The sequence below is a fragment of the Plectrocnemia conspersa genome, unplaced genomic scaffold (assembly GCF_051122295.1).
Source record: "Plectrocnemia conspersa isolate PC_06_02 unplaced genomic scaffold, ASM5112229v1 ptg000001l, whole genome shotgun sequence".
NCBI lineage: Eukaryota > Metazoa > Arthropoda > Insecta > Trichoptera > Polycentropodidae > Plectrocnemia > Plectrocnemia conspersa.
Genome location: NW_028277165.1, coordinates 24,788,480 through 24,804,409, shown reverse-complemented (window position 1 = coordinate 24,804,409; position 15,930 = coordinate 24,788,480). Strand labels below are relative to the sequence as shown.

The 15,930-nt window shown below is 33.0% G+C and overlaps 2 protein-coding genes across 4 annotated transcripts; one reads left to right on the top strand and one right to left on the bottom strand.

The window, feature by feature from the left end:
- Positions 1 to 2,985: 2,985 nt before the first annotated feature.
- On the bottom strand, positions 2,986 to 7,575 carry LOC148239340 (uncharacterized). Of its 2 annotated transcripts, XM_088193740.1 has the most exons (3): positions 7,444 to 7,575; positions 5,175 to 5,469; positions 2,986 to 5,072 (listed from the first exon to the last, which is right to left on the bottom strand). In XM_088193740.1, the coding sequence occupies exons 1-3, from the start codon at positions 7,465 to 7,467 to the stop codon at positions 4,909 to 4,911; spliced, it is 483 nt and encodes a 160-aa protein (XP_088049866.1). In that variant the 5' UTR covers positions 7,468 to 7,575; the 3' UTR covers positions 2,986 to 4,908. The 2 variants fall into 2 exon arrangements, with proteins under 2 accessions (XP_088049866.1, XP_088049859.1); XM_088193733.1 differs by having other exon boundaries at positions 2,986 to 5,469.
- Positions 7,576 to 12,644: 5,069 nt separating this feature from the next.
- Positions 12,645 to 14,798, top strand: LOC148239339 (glyceraldehyde-3-phosphate dehydrogenase 2). 2 transcript variants are annotated; one of them, XM_088193723.1, is made up of 2 exons: positions 12,645 to 12,694; positions 13,552 to 14,798. In XM_088193723.1, the coding sequence occupies exon 2, from the start codon at positions 13,563 to 13,565 to the stop codon at positions 14,559 to 14,561; it is 999 nt and encodes a 332-aa protein (XP_088049849.1). In that variant the 5' UTR covers positions 12,645 to 12,694; positions 13,552 to 13,562; the 3' UTR covers positions 14,562 to 14,798. The 2 variants fall into 2 exon arrangements, with proteins under 2 accessions (XP_088049849.1, XP_088049839.1); XM_088193713.1 differs by having other exon boundaries at positions 13,549 to 14,798.
- The last annotated feature ends 1,132 nt before the right edge of the window (positions 14,799 to 15,930 follow it).

Genomic DNA, 15,930 nt, shown 5'->3' with positions numbered 1-15,930 from the left:
AGGTATGGGTTTGAACGAAAAATGTATGTTTCACAACTGTCAAATTGAGTTTCATAGATATTTTAGAGCAGCATATAATTTCACTAGCGCCATCAGTTAAATTATATTTTCGCTAGTACCGTCTTTTTCCGAAAATAAGACACTGTCTTACTTTCTTTTTTGGTCCAAAATACGCGCTAGGGCTTATTTTCGGGGGAGGGCAAAAATAAAAGTATATTTATATATTTTTATTTAATATTTATTTATTTTACACAGAATACAGAAATTTAAATTTATTCAATTACAGTCGTGTCATCTTCTTCTGGAACATCGTCATAAATGATCAAATTCTGAAGTCTGTTCTGATTTTCTTCCAAATTCATTTCCTGTTGAATCATTGGTCCGAATCTCTCATGTCTTGCAATATAGCTATCGTTAAATGAATACTTTTTGTCTAAGTAGCCTGTTCGTAGTGCATTGGAAACACAAACAATTTTGTCCCATGAATTTTTTACCCAATTCACAACTTCTTGTAAGCCTGGTTTTACAAAATTACCTCGATGATTTCTCACCATTCTGTTTTCAATATATTCATTGATTTCCATCCGCAAATGATCCTTGAATGGCTTGTTTATTGCAATGTCAAGGGTCTGGAGGTAAGCAGTCATTCCTGCCGGAATCATTATTTGATCGATCTTCCTCTCAGCAAGAAAGTTTTTCATGTCTTTAGCACGGTGTGTACTGGCTGAATCCCAAACTAGTAAACCTCTATTTTGACCCCTCAACAGTGGTGGCAGCATAAAATCAACCCACTTTCTTATAACTGCTTGGGTGCACCATGCTTTTTCACTTTCAATGACATAAATTCCTGAAATGCGTTTAATCTGTTTTTTTTTACCTTTAGTGATTAAAAATGGCGATACTTTCTTGCCATCTAGACGAATCGCCAAAATACAGGTAACACGTGCACTATCGTAACCGGTAGAAGGAACGTAAATTGACGAGGAAGCCTTGTGGTGAACCGTCGTTTGAACTCCTTGGCCTAGGAATACCGCGGTCTCATCCATAGCAAGCATGTTGGAGAGTTGGTATTTCGAAAAATCGATGCCATCAACAAAAAGCTTAAACGCAAGTGCACGTTTAACAACTTCATTGTCTTCCAGCTTAAACATTGTTGTTGATCTCCTTAGAGACAGTTCATGTCGTTGAAGGAAGTTGTCCATCCAGTGTGACGATGCTTTAAATTCTTCTGTGGATATATTAAATTCAATTGCTGTTTCAAGAGCAAACTTTTGAATATCAGCCCTGCGCACAACCAAAGCCATTGCTCTCCTGTCGGCAATCCATTCCCAGATGCATTCTTCCAACTCAGAAAATAACGGCTGCCGACCTGATCCAACTCTGCGTTTTTTCTCATTTCCTTGGCCCACCAGTTGACACAGGTTATCGTAGTCTGCACGCCATTTGCGAACCATACGGAGATCCAGCATCTTCTCTTTACAGAAGGTTACAAGATTTACACCCCTGGAGTCTTCCACGATTCCCTTTTTGTACTCGACGGAATAGCTCTTTCGTTTTGTACTCATTTTAACTGAGGATAAAAATTATTCACTTTATAAAAAATAAAATTACGTATGAGGAAATAATCAGACTTACAAGACTGAAATGAACAAGTGTTATACCTGCACTGTCGCACAATGCATACTGCTGCCTTAGTTGTATTTTTAAGATAAATTCCTAGAATTAATTTTGACATGTGCTGGTGCATTGCTTGAAATGAACTGTAGAGGTAAACAATGAATTTCTCGGAATATTTTGTTTCAAACATTTCTATGAAATACGAGTAGGTATAAGGGCAGCTAAACATACTTAATACATCAACAGCATTTTTTAACGAATTTTTTTTCACATTATTTTAACTAGGGCTTATTTTCGGGGGAGGGCTTATATTCCAAAAACTCCTGAAAATCACGCTAGGGCTTATTTTCGGAGGATGTCTTATTTTCGGAAAAAGACGGTAGTAATATACATATACTGGTGAAAATGTATTTGGACTTCACTAGTGAAATTATAACTTAACTGAAAAAAAACAGAAATGGTCATTTAATTGATATTATTATTCATAATTAACGAAATATATCAAATGTTCCTATTAATTAAAATAATCCAAAGAAATATTTGAGTTTGTTTTTTTTTCTTAAATGTTCTGAAAGTTGGATCACATTCAGCATGAAAAATCTATTGTACAATTGAAGGACTACAATAAAACATTCAGACTTATTAATCCTTGCGACGTTATAGACCTATAATAGGGCAAAAAATAATATAAATATGAAAATTGATTCTTCAACATCAACTTTACGATTCTGAATTTAATGCTCACAAAATATATTGTCTAAATATTGAGTTGAATTTAAAACAGTAATTTAATTTATTAAAAAAAAATATATGTACATAAACTTAAAAACAAAACTTTTAAAATTGAGAACCATGGATGACAAATCATATATCGGTTGGCAGACTGGTCAAAAAATTGTTGATTAGCAGATTTTACGACGAAATTTAGTAATTTTGACAATTCCGGGTTAAATGGTTAGGAATTACTATTTTTTTACCGTAATATATTGATAGAAGTAACTAATGAAATAAAATACTGGAAATTTTATCATCAAATTATTCAAAATGGCTTCAGAAAAAAGAAAATATATTAGGCATGTCATATATGCATTTGGAATACTGAAGGTTAACTTTTTATTTATTTTTCTTGCGTTTAACTTCATGATGTTTGTTTTTTTGTATATTAATACTTTACGGAGTGTTTTTTTGATATCGTCACAATGCCTATGAGCTAGTGTTTTGATTTCAAAACACTACTTATAAGTTATAGGGTGTCATACTTATTCTGGCAGACAGCCGTGATAGGATAGACCTATTTAAGAAAATGTAGGATCGACATCAGATTATGTGATAGGATTTATTTGTATAAATAAAATAAAAAGCAATAAATCACAGCCCATTCCGCATGTATTTAAAATTTCTATAAAATTTACAAACGCAGACTGTTTCCAATATAATAATACAATTCGAATAAATGCAACGAACAAAATGTAACACTACACAATACACAGTGCGTGTGGAGAAAAAAATACTTATCAACGACGATTGGTTATACCGGCATATTAAACAATGGACGTTACGTTTTAATACAATATAAAGAAATCTACGTTACATCAACAGCAGTTTGAACTCATAAGCATAGCATGAACAGGAGGAAAAACATATGTATCATTACAACATTGTTAAACAATATAGCTAGCCTATGCTACAAAATAATATTTACATATAGAAAGCGATCATATTGCCAAGCAACTCCCTATAATATAATTATGTATGTTATAAGCTAAATAGTAATATTATAATAATAATAATAAAATAATACTAGTGAACTTCATTCTCATATTTAAGTAATCATGAGTCTTGTTATGATTGATATAATGCGTTCATTGATTTTTTAAATAATACAGACCAAATTATGATGAGGATAATGTGAACTCAAAAATTATATTATACATAATATACTAAAAATAATCAACAGAGCACTTGTACTTGATATTTTGGATGATGAAAATGATTATGTACTTTGGAAATACATAAATATCATTAGGAACGTTGTGAGATTATTAACTTAAGTGATTCTAATATTTCTGAACGGTAAAATTAAAGGCACGCCGATCCAAAGGATTCGTATGCAAAATGTTGCATACGCATTTTCTAAATGTATTCAACCCTTATCTTTCCGTGTACCATAATAAAATAATTCAGTGCCATATTGTCAATAAACTAATAATGTCACGATATAAGTCGATTAATTCAGTATTTAGAATGTGATGTATTCAAACCATTAAATACTAAATTGCATGACTCAAGTACAGTTTTAAAATGCTAAATTATCATTAATGATTAAAAACAGCATCAAGCCTTTTAAATTACAAAATATAAATACCCAATTCGAGAACATTTTCATCGAATCTTTTTATATTGAACCATACATATAATTACGGCTATAATGTGTTATTATAAATAGTAAATATGTTCTTGCCTGTTTTGTTTCTGTTTTGACGTGACTTTGTGGAATATATAAGTAAATATTGAATTATTTACATTAAATAATATTTTACCGAAAAAATATTTGAGGTTATGTTATGTATGCTCTTCATAAAAATATTGTAAGCTATTTTATATAAATTTAGAAATTGTACAAAATACGTTATATAATGATCTAGCTTTTGTAATTATCTCTTTATTTAGTTAATTTTGTTTAAATATCTTGAAACTACATTTTTATGTCAGTAAAAATGTCCTCTTTGGGGTCTTTGTATATTATATATAAATATATATATATACAGGGTTAAAACTAATAATCACACAAAATAATGTGTATATGCGCGTAACAATATTTGTACTAATAGATGTTCAAATATAATTTCAATGGCAATTTTTAAATGTAAAATGAACACGTGCTTTTAATTAATTTCTTATTTGAGTGAGAGTCGATCGAAAAATAAAGGCAACTTGTGTAACTTATCATCTTCACCTCCAAACTACACCGATAGTAAGATATTTTAGAATACTATAAAAGTGTGGTCGAATAAATTGTACAAATAAAAATCTGGCATAAAGTATAAGTTAAATATTATTAAATTAAATTTGTTGATTCGTTTTAGTATTATCATTATGCGAATTGGTTAAACAACTCTACATTAAGTATTCCAAACACCATTTTCATTAAACGCGTCGATGCAAATTTAGTAAAAACTCGTTAAAAAAATACATAAAACATCTAAATCCGACATCTCAAAGTTTCAGTACAATATAAATAAAACTAAAAAGTCTCAATAGAAAATCAATCTCGCATCGTTTCACATACTATTATTCCATAACCTTCAACTTTTGGATGCGACTCGAGACAAACTCCATCTCGTGCGACGGCTGCGAGGCGTCAATGTTCTCCACGCGTATGTCCTCCAAAGACTGCGACTTCTTCAACGTCGGCGGCTTCTTCACCTTGGTGAACGTGTGGCCGACCTTCGGATCTAGAACGGAAATGTAACTAGACGAGTGCTCCATCCGCGTGTCTGGCGGAATGAAATCGGGAATGTCTCTATTGTCCGCATTTAAACCGTCCGAATTCTCACTTTTAGTTCTGTTCCGCTCGGGAACGGTGTACGGCATCACCCGGTTGTTGGTGGTCCTCTTCATGCGGAGGCCGATCGTCACGTTGGACACGTATCTCGTGTTCATGTGTATGACGCCGATGTCGGGGTGGCTGATCTCCTTTCTGATGTACGTGTTCGGCTTGCTGCCGAAGCTCTTCCTCCGCATCTCATGGAAGTATTGGTTGCCCGTGTTTACGTATGTAGTCAACATTTCTAATTTTCGCATAGTATTGTCCAGGCAATTTAGAACGGGCACTGATTGTTCATCATTATCCTGAAAAAATAATATTGTCTTAATTATTTTATCTTTTTTCTTTTGCAGGGGTAAAATTAACCAAAAATAATTGCAAAATATATTTTTAATGAATCAGGCAACTTTAATTAATAAAATTAAGTGAGTAAATAATACATATCGATGGCTTAAAATGTAAAATTGCTAACTCCATGTTTGACAACTTATCAGGAGAAACAAAAAACTAAATAGACAACTTAAAAAAAGGAAAACAAAACGATATCTCAATTTTCTTGATATGAAATTTTGATGTATAATTGGAGATGCAAATTTTTGAGCATGTGTATTTCGATTAAAGGTACAAGATGACATTATTAAGTCATTTTCGCCCAAAAGTGGAGTTAGCAAATTTACATTTTAAGCCGTGGATATATAGCATTATATAATTGTTATTTTTCTTATTTCTTTTGAAATTTAATATGAAAAAAAAGTGTTAATGTTAAAAATTATTAGGTAGAACCGTTCCACCATAGACCACATAAGACAAATACAGCAAAAAACTCTAACGCCTATTCATAGATTAATATATCTAAAAATTTTGGGATTTCATATTAAATACGTCGGACTAATAAGCACTACACTATTGAAGTCCAAAGTAGTGATAAATGTAAAAATATGCTTCCTGAGAGTTTCGAGATAATATATGGAGTTAAACAAGATGTATTGTCCACCATGATATTAAATTTAGTGCTAGATGCTATGACGACCGTATGTAATAGCAAATTGCTTTTAAGAAAATAATTGCCGATAGTTAAATATTTCTGCGAAGTCAGGGTTCCGAGAAACCCCTTCTTTCTGCCGGAAGGGAGAAGGAACGGATTCGAGGCTTGGATTAACAATAATAGATTATTTTTTGCCAAGGCAGGACAGGGAAGTCATTGCAGTAGAGGGGGGGGGCAGTTGGATTGTTATAAAAAATCTTAATATAAACGCTAGATTAACGAGCGTTTCCACTGCGACGGCACGATTTTATTACTTTTGATGTGGAACCCCTTTGAATTTGGTTAGAAAAATGCATGACATTTGACTAGCCAACTTTTGCCCTACCCCCCTGAAAAAATCTGAATTGATGTCCTTGACATTCAGTACGTTTTAATTATATCGGCGTTGCGCTCAGAAACCAGAACATCAATTTTAAAACGTATTTATGTAGCTAAACGTTGTTGGCCACTTTCGCAGACGTTAGAGCCAAAAGCAAAACAAATGTTTATAACAATCTGGTTTTTAAGCATGGCGCCCATATAATTAACAAGTACAATACATTCTTAGAACTATACATATTTAATTGCAACATTTACCGATAACTTAAAACAAGTCTAATTTATACATATGACTAAAGTCCATTACAAAAACGTCATGTTTTCTTATTAGACTCGAGATAATGACTCAGCTGATAATAATAATGAGCAAACTACTAACTTTTTTATGATTATTGACGCATTTCATGTAAATAAAGATGCAATCTTTGCTCAAACATCATGCATTATGGTAGTCGTTATTTAATTAACCTATAATTTATTGAATTATTTCAAAATTTCAAGTGATATTAGGTAGTAAAGATACTTATTGCGCAATGTAAATGTTGCACACCGCACGGCGGCCATTTTTATTTACAAATTGAATTGTCAAATAAGAATAACAATAACAAACAAAATATGCGTACGTCGACAGCTGTTTATGGGCCGCCATTTTGGACACACGCATGCATTAGAAAAAACACATACACAGCATAAATCAATTATTGTTATTGACGTGTAAAAAATCGATTCGAGATATTTGAATGAACGTAGAATTGAACCAATGTGCGTTCGATAGAAAGGAACTGATTAGTTCAGATACCATTTTTGGTAATTAAGCGTCGTAGAACAGATGTAAATGCATAAAAAGATGCGTGGGTTAGAATTGATTACGTATGTTAATGATTATGAGAAAATGTATTATAAATTGACAACTAACGTCTGCAGGAAGTTCGCACTGCATGGCGGCCAAACCACATGCGACGATCGAACCTCGTCAACACGAGCGCGACACCCCGAAGAAACAACACAGGGACGTGCCGACGATGTTTACTTGCGTGCTCGTTACTTCGAGTTTCTAGTGATGTAAGCTTTTGATGTTTTACAGCAAACAATTGCACTGTTTTTACGAACTGATGTTACTAACATTATATCAAACATGAGCTAAGCCAAAATATAATAGCAGAGAGATGTTTAACATATTTACTGTTTACAAAATGGATAAATTTAATTAATTGAGGATCACAAGCTGCTATAATTGCAACTATGAAATCAGTAGTATTTTAGCTAAAAAAATAGGCTTTTAATATTTTGCGTGCATAAAAAAATATGATTAGCAACACATTACATAAGACGATAACATAGACCAGCACAATAGACCTAACTACTGATTAATACCTGAAAGACCTGACTTCGACTCGCATGGTTTTTTAATTTATTTTGTGTCTAGGAAGAATTAGTGATTATTATATAATTATATTTCCAATCGATTATCACAGTTTAGCGTTTCCTAGATTTTCCTAATCTCACAGATGAATAATCAAAATCACATCGAGCTAGTCGTGCATAATGATATCTATTAGTTGTAAGCTTTAATAATAGTTCATAACTAATTAAATATATATCACTAATTAACAGAATGATTTTAGAATTGGTGTCTCACTACTTATTTGTATGTGCTGATTGTGTTTACCCCGCTGTAACGCATTGGATTAATGCCTGTCATGTAATAATATAATATTTACATCTAAAAGCTTTAGCGATTCGCATATTTTTTTGTGAAAGTAGAAGTATCTATGATTAGTTATATCAAATCTCTGTGACTAAATTACATGAATATAGAATTATGGGTTAAAATCGATGCAGAATTTAGTGTACAATTGTGCCAGAAATATTTTTAATTTACATATCTTTTTTTTTATTGTTCCTTAATATTTGTTTCAATAACAGAAACAATTATCAATATAAACGCATTTATAACAAAAAATAATGAAAATATCATTTGTTACTTTCCAAAACTTCGTTTGTGCTTGTTGCCAGATAAAATGCTATACACGAATGATGTTTTCAAACTAAAACGCGAATTCGACTACATTTAATGATTTTTTTAATGAATAATGAAGCATTTTAATGTATGTATAAAATAAAACTACGTTGGTCAGAACATTGAACATCCCATGAATCACTTAACGAATATATTTCATTGTATGTATATATGACGCGAAGGTATTCATAGCGACGAACGAAACGGGAATAACGACAGAGCGATGACAAAAAGCACGCTTGGCTTTTTAAGTTGTCAAAAAAAAAACACATAAAAATCAAACGACTATTTTTCTTAATCAAACTTACATGAACTATTAAGCTGATTCTTATTTTTTTTATAAAATATTGAGCTTAGCGGTAGTACAAGATTTTGTATATAATTGTGAAATGGAAATTTTAAAAAACGCGTTAAATAGCAAATATTTAATGTTTTCAAAAATTTTTAAATAAAAGATATGTGCTGCGGTCCAATTAATATCTAAAATCGTGTTTACAGCCCGGTTTGCTATAGAGAGTCACTTTATTTAAATTAGAAGTAATCATCATGGTCCTTATTGAGGTTTAGTAGAACTAGAACGTTTTCAAACGCATCCACTCATTTTTTCAGAACTCAACACTTGCAGATTTCTTTTAATCTAATCCAGGGGTGGCGAAACTGCGACTTTGTATGCCATTAAGTGCAAACGATTAAAAAAAATTAAAGCAAATCCTTCAATGATTTCTTCATTTTCAAAGATTTTTTTTACAGTACGTAATATTATTTTTGCAGTTCCTATACTAGTTTTGGTGGATATCTTCATGTATTGCCAAAAATTAATTTTATTTATATATGTTTTCAATATTATTTACATAAAAGAAAAATATTTAAATATGTTTTCTTGTATAAGTTTGATATTAGCATATTTTCATATGTTTTTTTTTGTCTCATAGTGTTTTTTATGTAATTTATCGAAATGTTCGGTATCTATTTTTAACTCATCATGTAACATTGAGCTACGGACAAAGGATGAAGAATTGTACGCAATTTTCAATGAAATATATTGCTGGGTACTTGTTTTCCCAAACCGAGATAACATATGATTTGGCAGGTCTTATTATGTAATTTATTTTTAATATGCAAAGATAGTGATACAGTTTTTTTTTCTTTCAATTATTTTATCTGAGATTTTTACTAAAGCTTAGAACCTAATATGAGACCTAAACATTTTATTGTATTTTGACAATTAATACACATTATTTTATCTAATTTGTGATAGCGACAGTGAAAGCATTTTTTCTAGGAGAAAACATTACTATTTGTATAATTGTAATTCCGATTGATCATTACAAATGAGGTTATTTTAAATTTTCCGAATCTCGCGAATGAGGATCGTGATGAATAATTTAATAAAATTATGAAAGATTTTGACGTTCTTAGTACTTTTAGATTGTGTTTACCCCGTTGTAACGCATTGGCTTAACGCCTTTCATTTAACAAGTAAATATTTACAATAAATACATATTTTCAGAAGCTCTGGCTAAATATATAGTTTGTACAAATAATTAGACCATTTTAGTAGTAAAATAATGTAAATTTTCAAGTAAGAATAAAAAGCAAATCTCGTCATAATTATATTATTCAGGGTCAGAATAAATATCAAATAGTTAGAATAAAAATAGCATATGGTCAGAATAAAAATATAGGACAATCAGAATTAAAATATGGGACTATCAGAATTAAGATAATGATTGGTCATAATTATATTATTCAAGGTTAGAATAAATATCAAATGATTATAATCAAAATACTATACAGACAGAATAAAAGTAAAAGTCGATCATGTGAATTAAAAAAATATAAATTGGCAATAAATTATTTATTTTAGAAATATCTTATAAAATATCCCGTTCGCATCGAAGCTGCTAGATACATTTTAATATTGTTTATAAAGTTCATATCGATCATTAAACGCCTATAAAAATGAATTCGTTCTTCAATTTTTGACTGACTATATCTGTGATATCGGATGGCTTGCTATAGCTTACTTTATCATGATCGCCTCATATATAACCTCTGAAACGGCAGTATAATCAGCAAAATGAAAAATTGGCAAACATTTTTATTACCATCGTATAATTACTTTCAGAATGACCCTCTTAAACAAAATTTCGAAATGGATAGTGAATAGTATATGTAGGTTAATGCAGAATAATACTATATGTATGTTTAGTGTGGTATTTTAACACAACTTTGATAATTGAGATATATTCATCAGTACACTAGTGGCAGTTGTCATTTAGCCCATTTATCCTCAACTTAAATTATATTTTTTTTAAATCTTTAATTTCTAAAACATATGTTTTAAATTCGTGATATATCATTAGGCATGCAGTTAATTCGATGCACTTTGTAGTTATGGTTTGCCATGTGCTTTCAAGCAATGTGCAAGTATGCAACTATTTATATACTATCGAGTTGCCGTTGGTCCATTCGCCTCCAGACGATCAGGATAAAAAGCAAACAAAGATAGGTTCTAAATGTAGATGCTGTAAGATTCTTTGACTTTTTGACATTGACCACGCAACACAGAAAATCTTACAAAATCACAATAATATAAACATACAATTGGGCCTGTGACATTGAAATTGTATTTTGCCCTTGTGACATTTCATCGGAACAATAATGTAAACAAATTTCGATTCAGAGCTTACCAGGGAAAAAGCACGTCAAAATTTTTAGTTACGTAACAAACGATCCCCCGATACAGTGAACTTCAATCGTTGGTAAACGTGGACGTTTATTATTAAACTAAATTAAATCAACTGGACAAAATTGAGTTTAAATACGAAAGTGGTTCCGAATATATCCACAATTATTTTTTTATTGGTTATTTATAATTTTTTTTAATGTAATTTTATTATTAATCTTGACAATAATTAACTCGAAATACAACAATATTTAGTCAGAACTTGAATTTTAATAAATGTGAATAAAAAAGTATAGTAACAATAAATCGCAGTTGCAAATGACAGTAAAAAATATTATTGTTTTACAATCTGCTGATGTCAAGCTACATTTATAAGTTAACAACTATTCAATATATTATATATTATTTATTTATAAAAAAAATTGTAGTAATACGAATAATATATCTATATTTAACATAACAATATTATTCCTATCACACATTCAAAAAAATAATTAATAATTTAATCACCAGCACGATATACAATAAGTATAAGTCGGTGACTGATACCTGTAAGTTCTGGATTCAAATCCCATATGGATCCTAGTGTCGTGTCAATGAGATCAGAATTATGGATTATTATGTAATAATAATTTTGATTGCGTGAGGCAATCTAAGGAAAATAACTAGAATTTTGACTAAAAACCTTTGAATTAGTACCATGAAAACGATAAGTTCACACTTTATTACTAATTATTGAATTATTGGCTAATAATAAAACTGTCGTGATGCTTCAGTCCATCCGACTAGCACTTATTTCGATTAATGCAACATTTACTAGATGAAAAAAATAAATAAAAATGTAGACGATGTGAAAAATTAGCTATTGGAATTATTTGCATCAAAGCTTCCCACCATTTTATGTTAACAAAATTTTCAAAATACCGAGCAATGGAAGGTCATATATTAAGAACAAATTTATATTTTGAACCATTAAAATAAAAATAAACATTAATGTTACTTTTTTGATTCATTAAAAAAACGATATTGCTTTTAGCTGACACTATTTGGTATAATCTTCTTTGTACATTCACTAAGTGGTTTAGGGGGGAGGGGAGTAGCTTTTATTTTATAATAATTTCATTATTTATACAGTGTTATCAACACCAAAAATGCTTGCATATCGTATTATTTATCGTCTTATTAGAATCTTTTAAGATTTAAAAAATATTATTTTTTTCAATTGTAATTAGTAAAAAACATATGAATCTTGTTAGATAAGATGAAAAAGTGAACATCTGAATCTTGGATTATAACAGTTTATCGAAAGTTCTTCATTTGACATTGCCAAGGACTGCTGATCGATCGAAGCGCGCGCAGTTTGAGAAACGTAGGTGTTCGCTTCCACGATTCCCTAGCCGCTTCCGTCACTCTCCAACCGGCAGTCGCTGATACCGCACGTCTCCGTCTCTCCACTAGGTAAGCTTCGCCACATTCCATCTTGCAATAAATGAACAGATTTAATTCATCCACAAATGTTATCAACTGCATTATCGTCCATATGCAGTCTTTTCGCGCCGCCATTTTGAATTTGCTTTTTCGCCGGATAACTTCGTAAATAGCGGCCGATCAAGTATGATAGATAATTTACGCAAACGAATCGTCTATTATAGCTTTTCCATTGCGGTTGACGAATGTCTGTCTTATTTTGCCGGAGTTGCCGGTTTTCGCGACTTCTTCCCGATCGGTGACCTTCCTACGACCTTCGTTCGTAACTTCTGACATTGCGGCCGATTTTCATATCTTACGGTGTTATTATTGCATTCTTTGCCTCTAGATTCGTTTCCGGCGTATTACCAGTCGCTTTGTATGTTATTATGCAATAAATTGCAACGATCAATTTAGCCGGGCGGCGTCCAACATGGCGCATAGCATAGTAGATCGCCGGCGTTCGCGTTCGCTCGAATATAAAGTACCATCAATTACGTGGCAATCGATGAAACGCCCGATAGATATCATTTCGATTAAAAAAATTGAACTTTCTACTTCAAGGTGACCGGGTGCACCATTAAAAGTTATTTTTATATCTAAGGTGATCAGATTTTGAAAATATCAGAAGACGGGAGCAAAAATTTAAAAAGGTCATTTCGTAAATTTTTGTTTAAGAAGGACATCTGGTCATCTTATTATATCTTATAATTCTGAATTAATTATTAATAGTGATTGTTATGTAACTTTAATCTACATATTGAGCTTTGACTCTCCATAAAAAAATGTAATCAGTAACAGTGTAGCGAGATAACGAGACTAATATTATTTGAAATTGTTTTCAGAAGAATCTTCAATCATGTCTAAGATCGGAATCAATGGATTCGGCCGCATCGGTCGTCTGGTGCTCCGAGCGTCGTTGGAACGCGGAGCTACCGTCGTCGCCGTCAACGATCCCTTCATCGGCTTGGACTACATGGTGTACATGTTCAAGTATGACTCCACCCATGGCAGATTCAAGGGCACCGTCGTCGCTAAGGACGGATTCTTAGTCGTCAACGGAAACAAGATCGCGGTCTTCTCAGAGCGCGACCCCAAAGCCATCCCCTGGGGCAAAGCCGGAGCCGAATACGTAGTAGAGTCCACTGGCGTCTTCACCACAATCGACAGCGCCTCCGCCCATCTCCAGGGAGGAGCCAAGAAGGTCATCATCTCGGCCCCCAGCGCAGACGCTCCCATGTTCGTATGCGGCGTTAACTTGGAAGCGTACGATCCATCCATGAAGATCGTCTCCAACGCATCCTGCACCACCAACTGTCTCGCTCCCCTCGCTAAGGTCATCAACGACAACTTCGAGATCATCGAGGGTCTCATGACCACCGTACACGCTACCACCGCCACCCAGAAGACCGTGGACGGACCCTCGGGCAAGCTGTGGAGAGACGGACGTGGTGCCGCCCAAAATATCATTCCCGCTTCGACCGGAGCCGCCAAAGCCGTCGGCAAGGTCATCCCAGCTCTCAACGGAAAGCTCACCGGTATGGCTTTCAGAGTCCCGACTGCCAACGTATCCGTCGTGGACTTGACCGTCCGTCTCGGAAAGGGCGCCTCTTACGACGTCATCAAGCAAAAGGTCAAGGAGGCCGCCGAAGGACCCTTGAAGGGCATCTTAGACTACACCGAAGATCAAGTAGTATCCTCCGACTTCATCGGAGACACTCACTCTTCCATTTTCGACGCCGCCGCCGGCATTTCGTTGAACGACAACTTCGTCAAACTCATCACCTGGTACGATAACGAATACGGCTATTCCAGCAGAGTTATCGATCTCATCAAATACATGCAAACCAAGGATTAAATTGTACGTTTAAAAATTTAAAAAAAAGCATTTGTATCTTATCGAAATAAATATTTCCAATAATGTTATGGGTCGTACGAATGTATTTACATGTCACGTTTTAGCTATTGCATTTAGTGCTATCTGTTAAAGGGCGCTGACCCTTTTACTTATAAAAATGCATCTAATTATTAATGATACAGAGAAATACAAATTATAATTTCAGTCATTAACGATTAATAAAGGTTATTAATTGAATCAGATTTTTATTTCATTGTTACTCCTTTTTATGCTATATATTTCAGAATGCATTCTGGATTAGGTAATGCGAGTTTCCTATTTTAATATTAAAAATATATTTTTTAATGTTAAGTCAACTATTTTTTATAATTTCAATATGCAATATTTTCTTCTACCTACTTTTGTGTGAATATATAAAATTAAATTCTATAAATATTCATTCTAGATTTTATCAAAAGAAAATTAGGCACATTGACAAGAAAATTTCCTTATGCTTATAGATTAAATATTACATTTACATATATAAAATTGCCGTTACTTGAGTCATTCAACATACAGGTGATCCAATTCGAGTTTCCTATGTTGGCAGCACTGTAAATCAGACAGCTGTCTATAATCATGCGTGTTCAAAGTGTCAAATGTTAGTTTGCAACGACACATTTACGAAGTGGATCGCTTAACCACCGTTCAACGCTTTAAAATAACAATTCTATGCGAACTGTGTATCGAAATTTACGGAAAGATTATGGGCAATTTCATCATCCTACTTAGCGAACAAATTGATACATAGTGAACAAATTTGAAGAGACTGGAAGCGTTTGAGATAGGGTAAGGCCTGTGAGTCACCGTGGCGCCCTTTCAGCTGAGAATATTGCTGCTGTAAATGAAAGTGTGGCCGAAGACCCAGAATTGTCAATTTGTCGGCGTTTGCAGCTTTTGGGCTTTACTTATGGCTTCCTTTAGCGCATTTTACTTTTACCTTTAGCGCATACTCTCTGGGTATGCTAATTATCAAAATTGCTGCTTATAGGTCGAAGGAAATCCTCATGTGATTCACGAGAGACCATTACATATCCGAAAAGTGGCTGTTTGGTACGCATTGTGGTCAGGCGGCGTCATTGGGCTTTATATTTTTAAACGACTGTCGGACTGTAAGTTAACTGTGAGCGCTATAGGCGTATGATAACCGATTATTTTGCCATGAAATTAAAAATATCGCTGTGTAACCCACGTAGTTCCAACAAGACGGCGCACATTGCCATAAATCGGGTGCATCGTTGATGTTTTGTGTGAAAAGTTTCTAGGTCGCATTATTTCACATTTTGGTAACGTCAACTGGCCGCCAAGATCATACAATTTGACGCCGTTG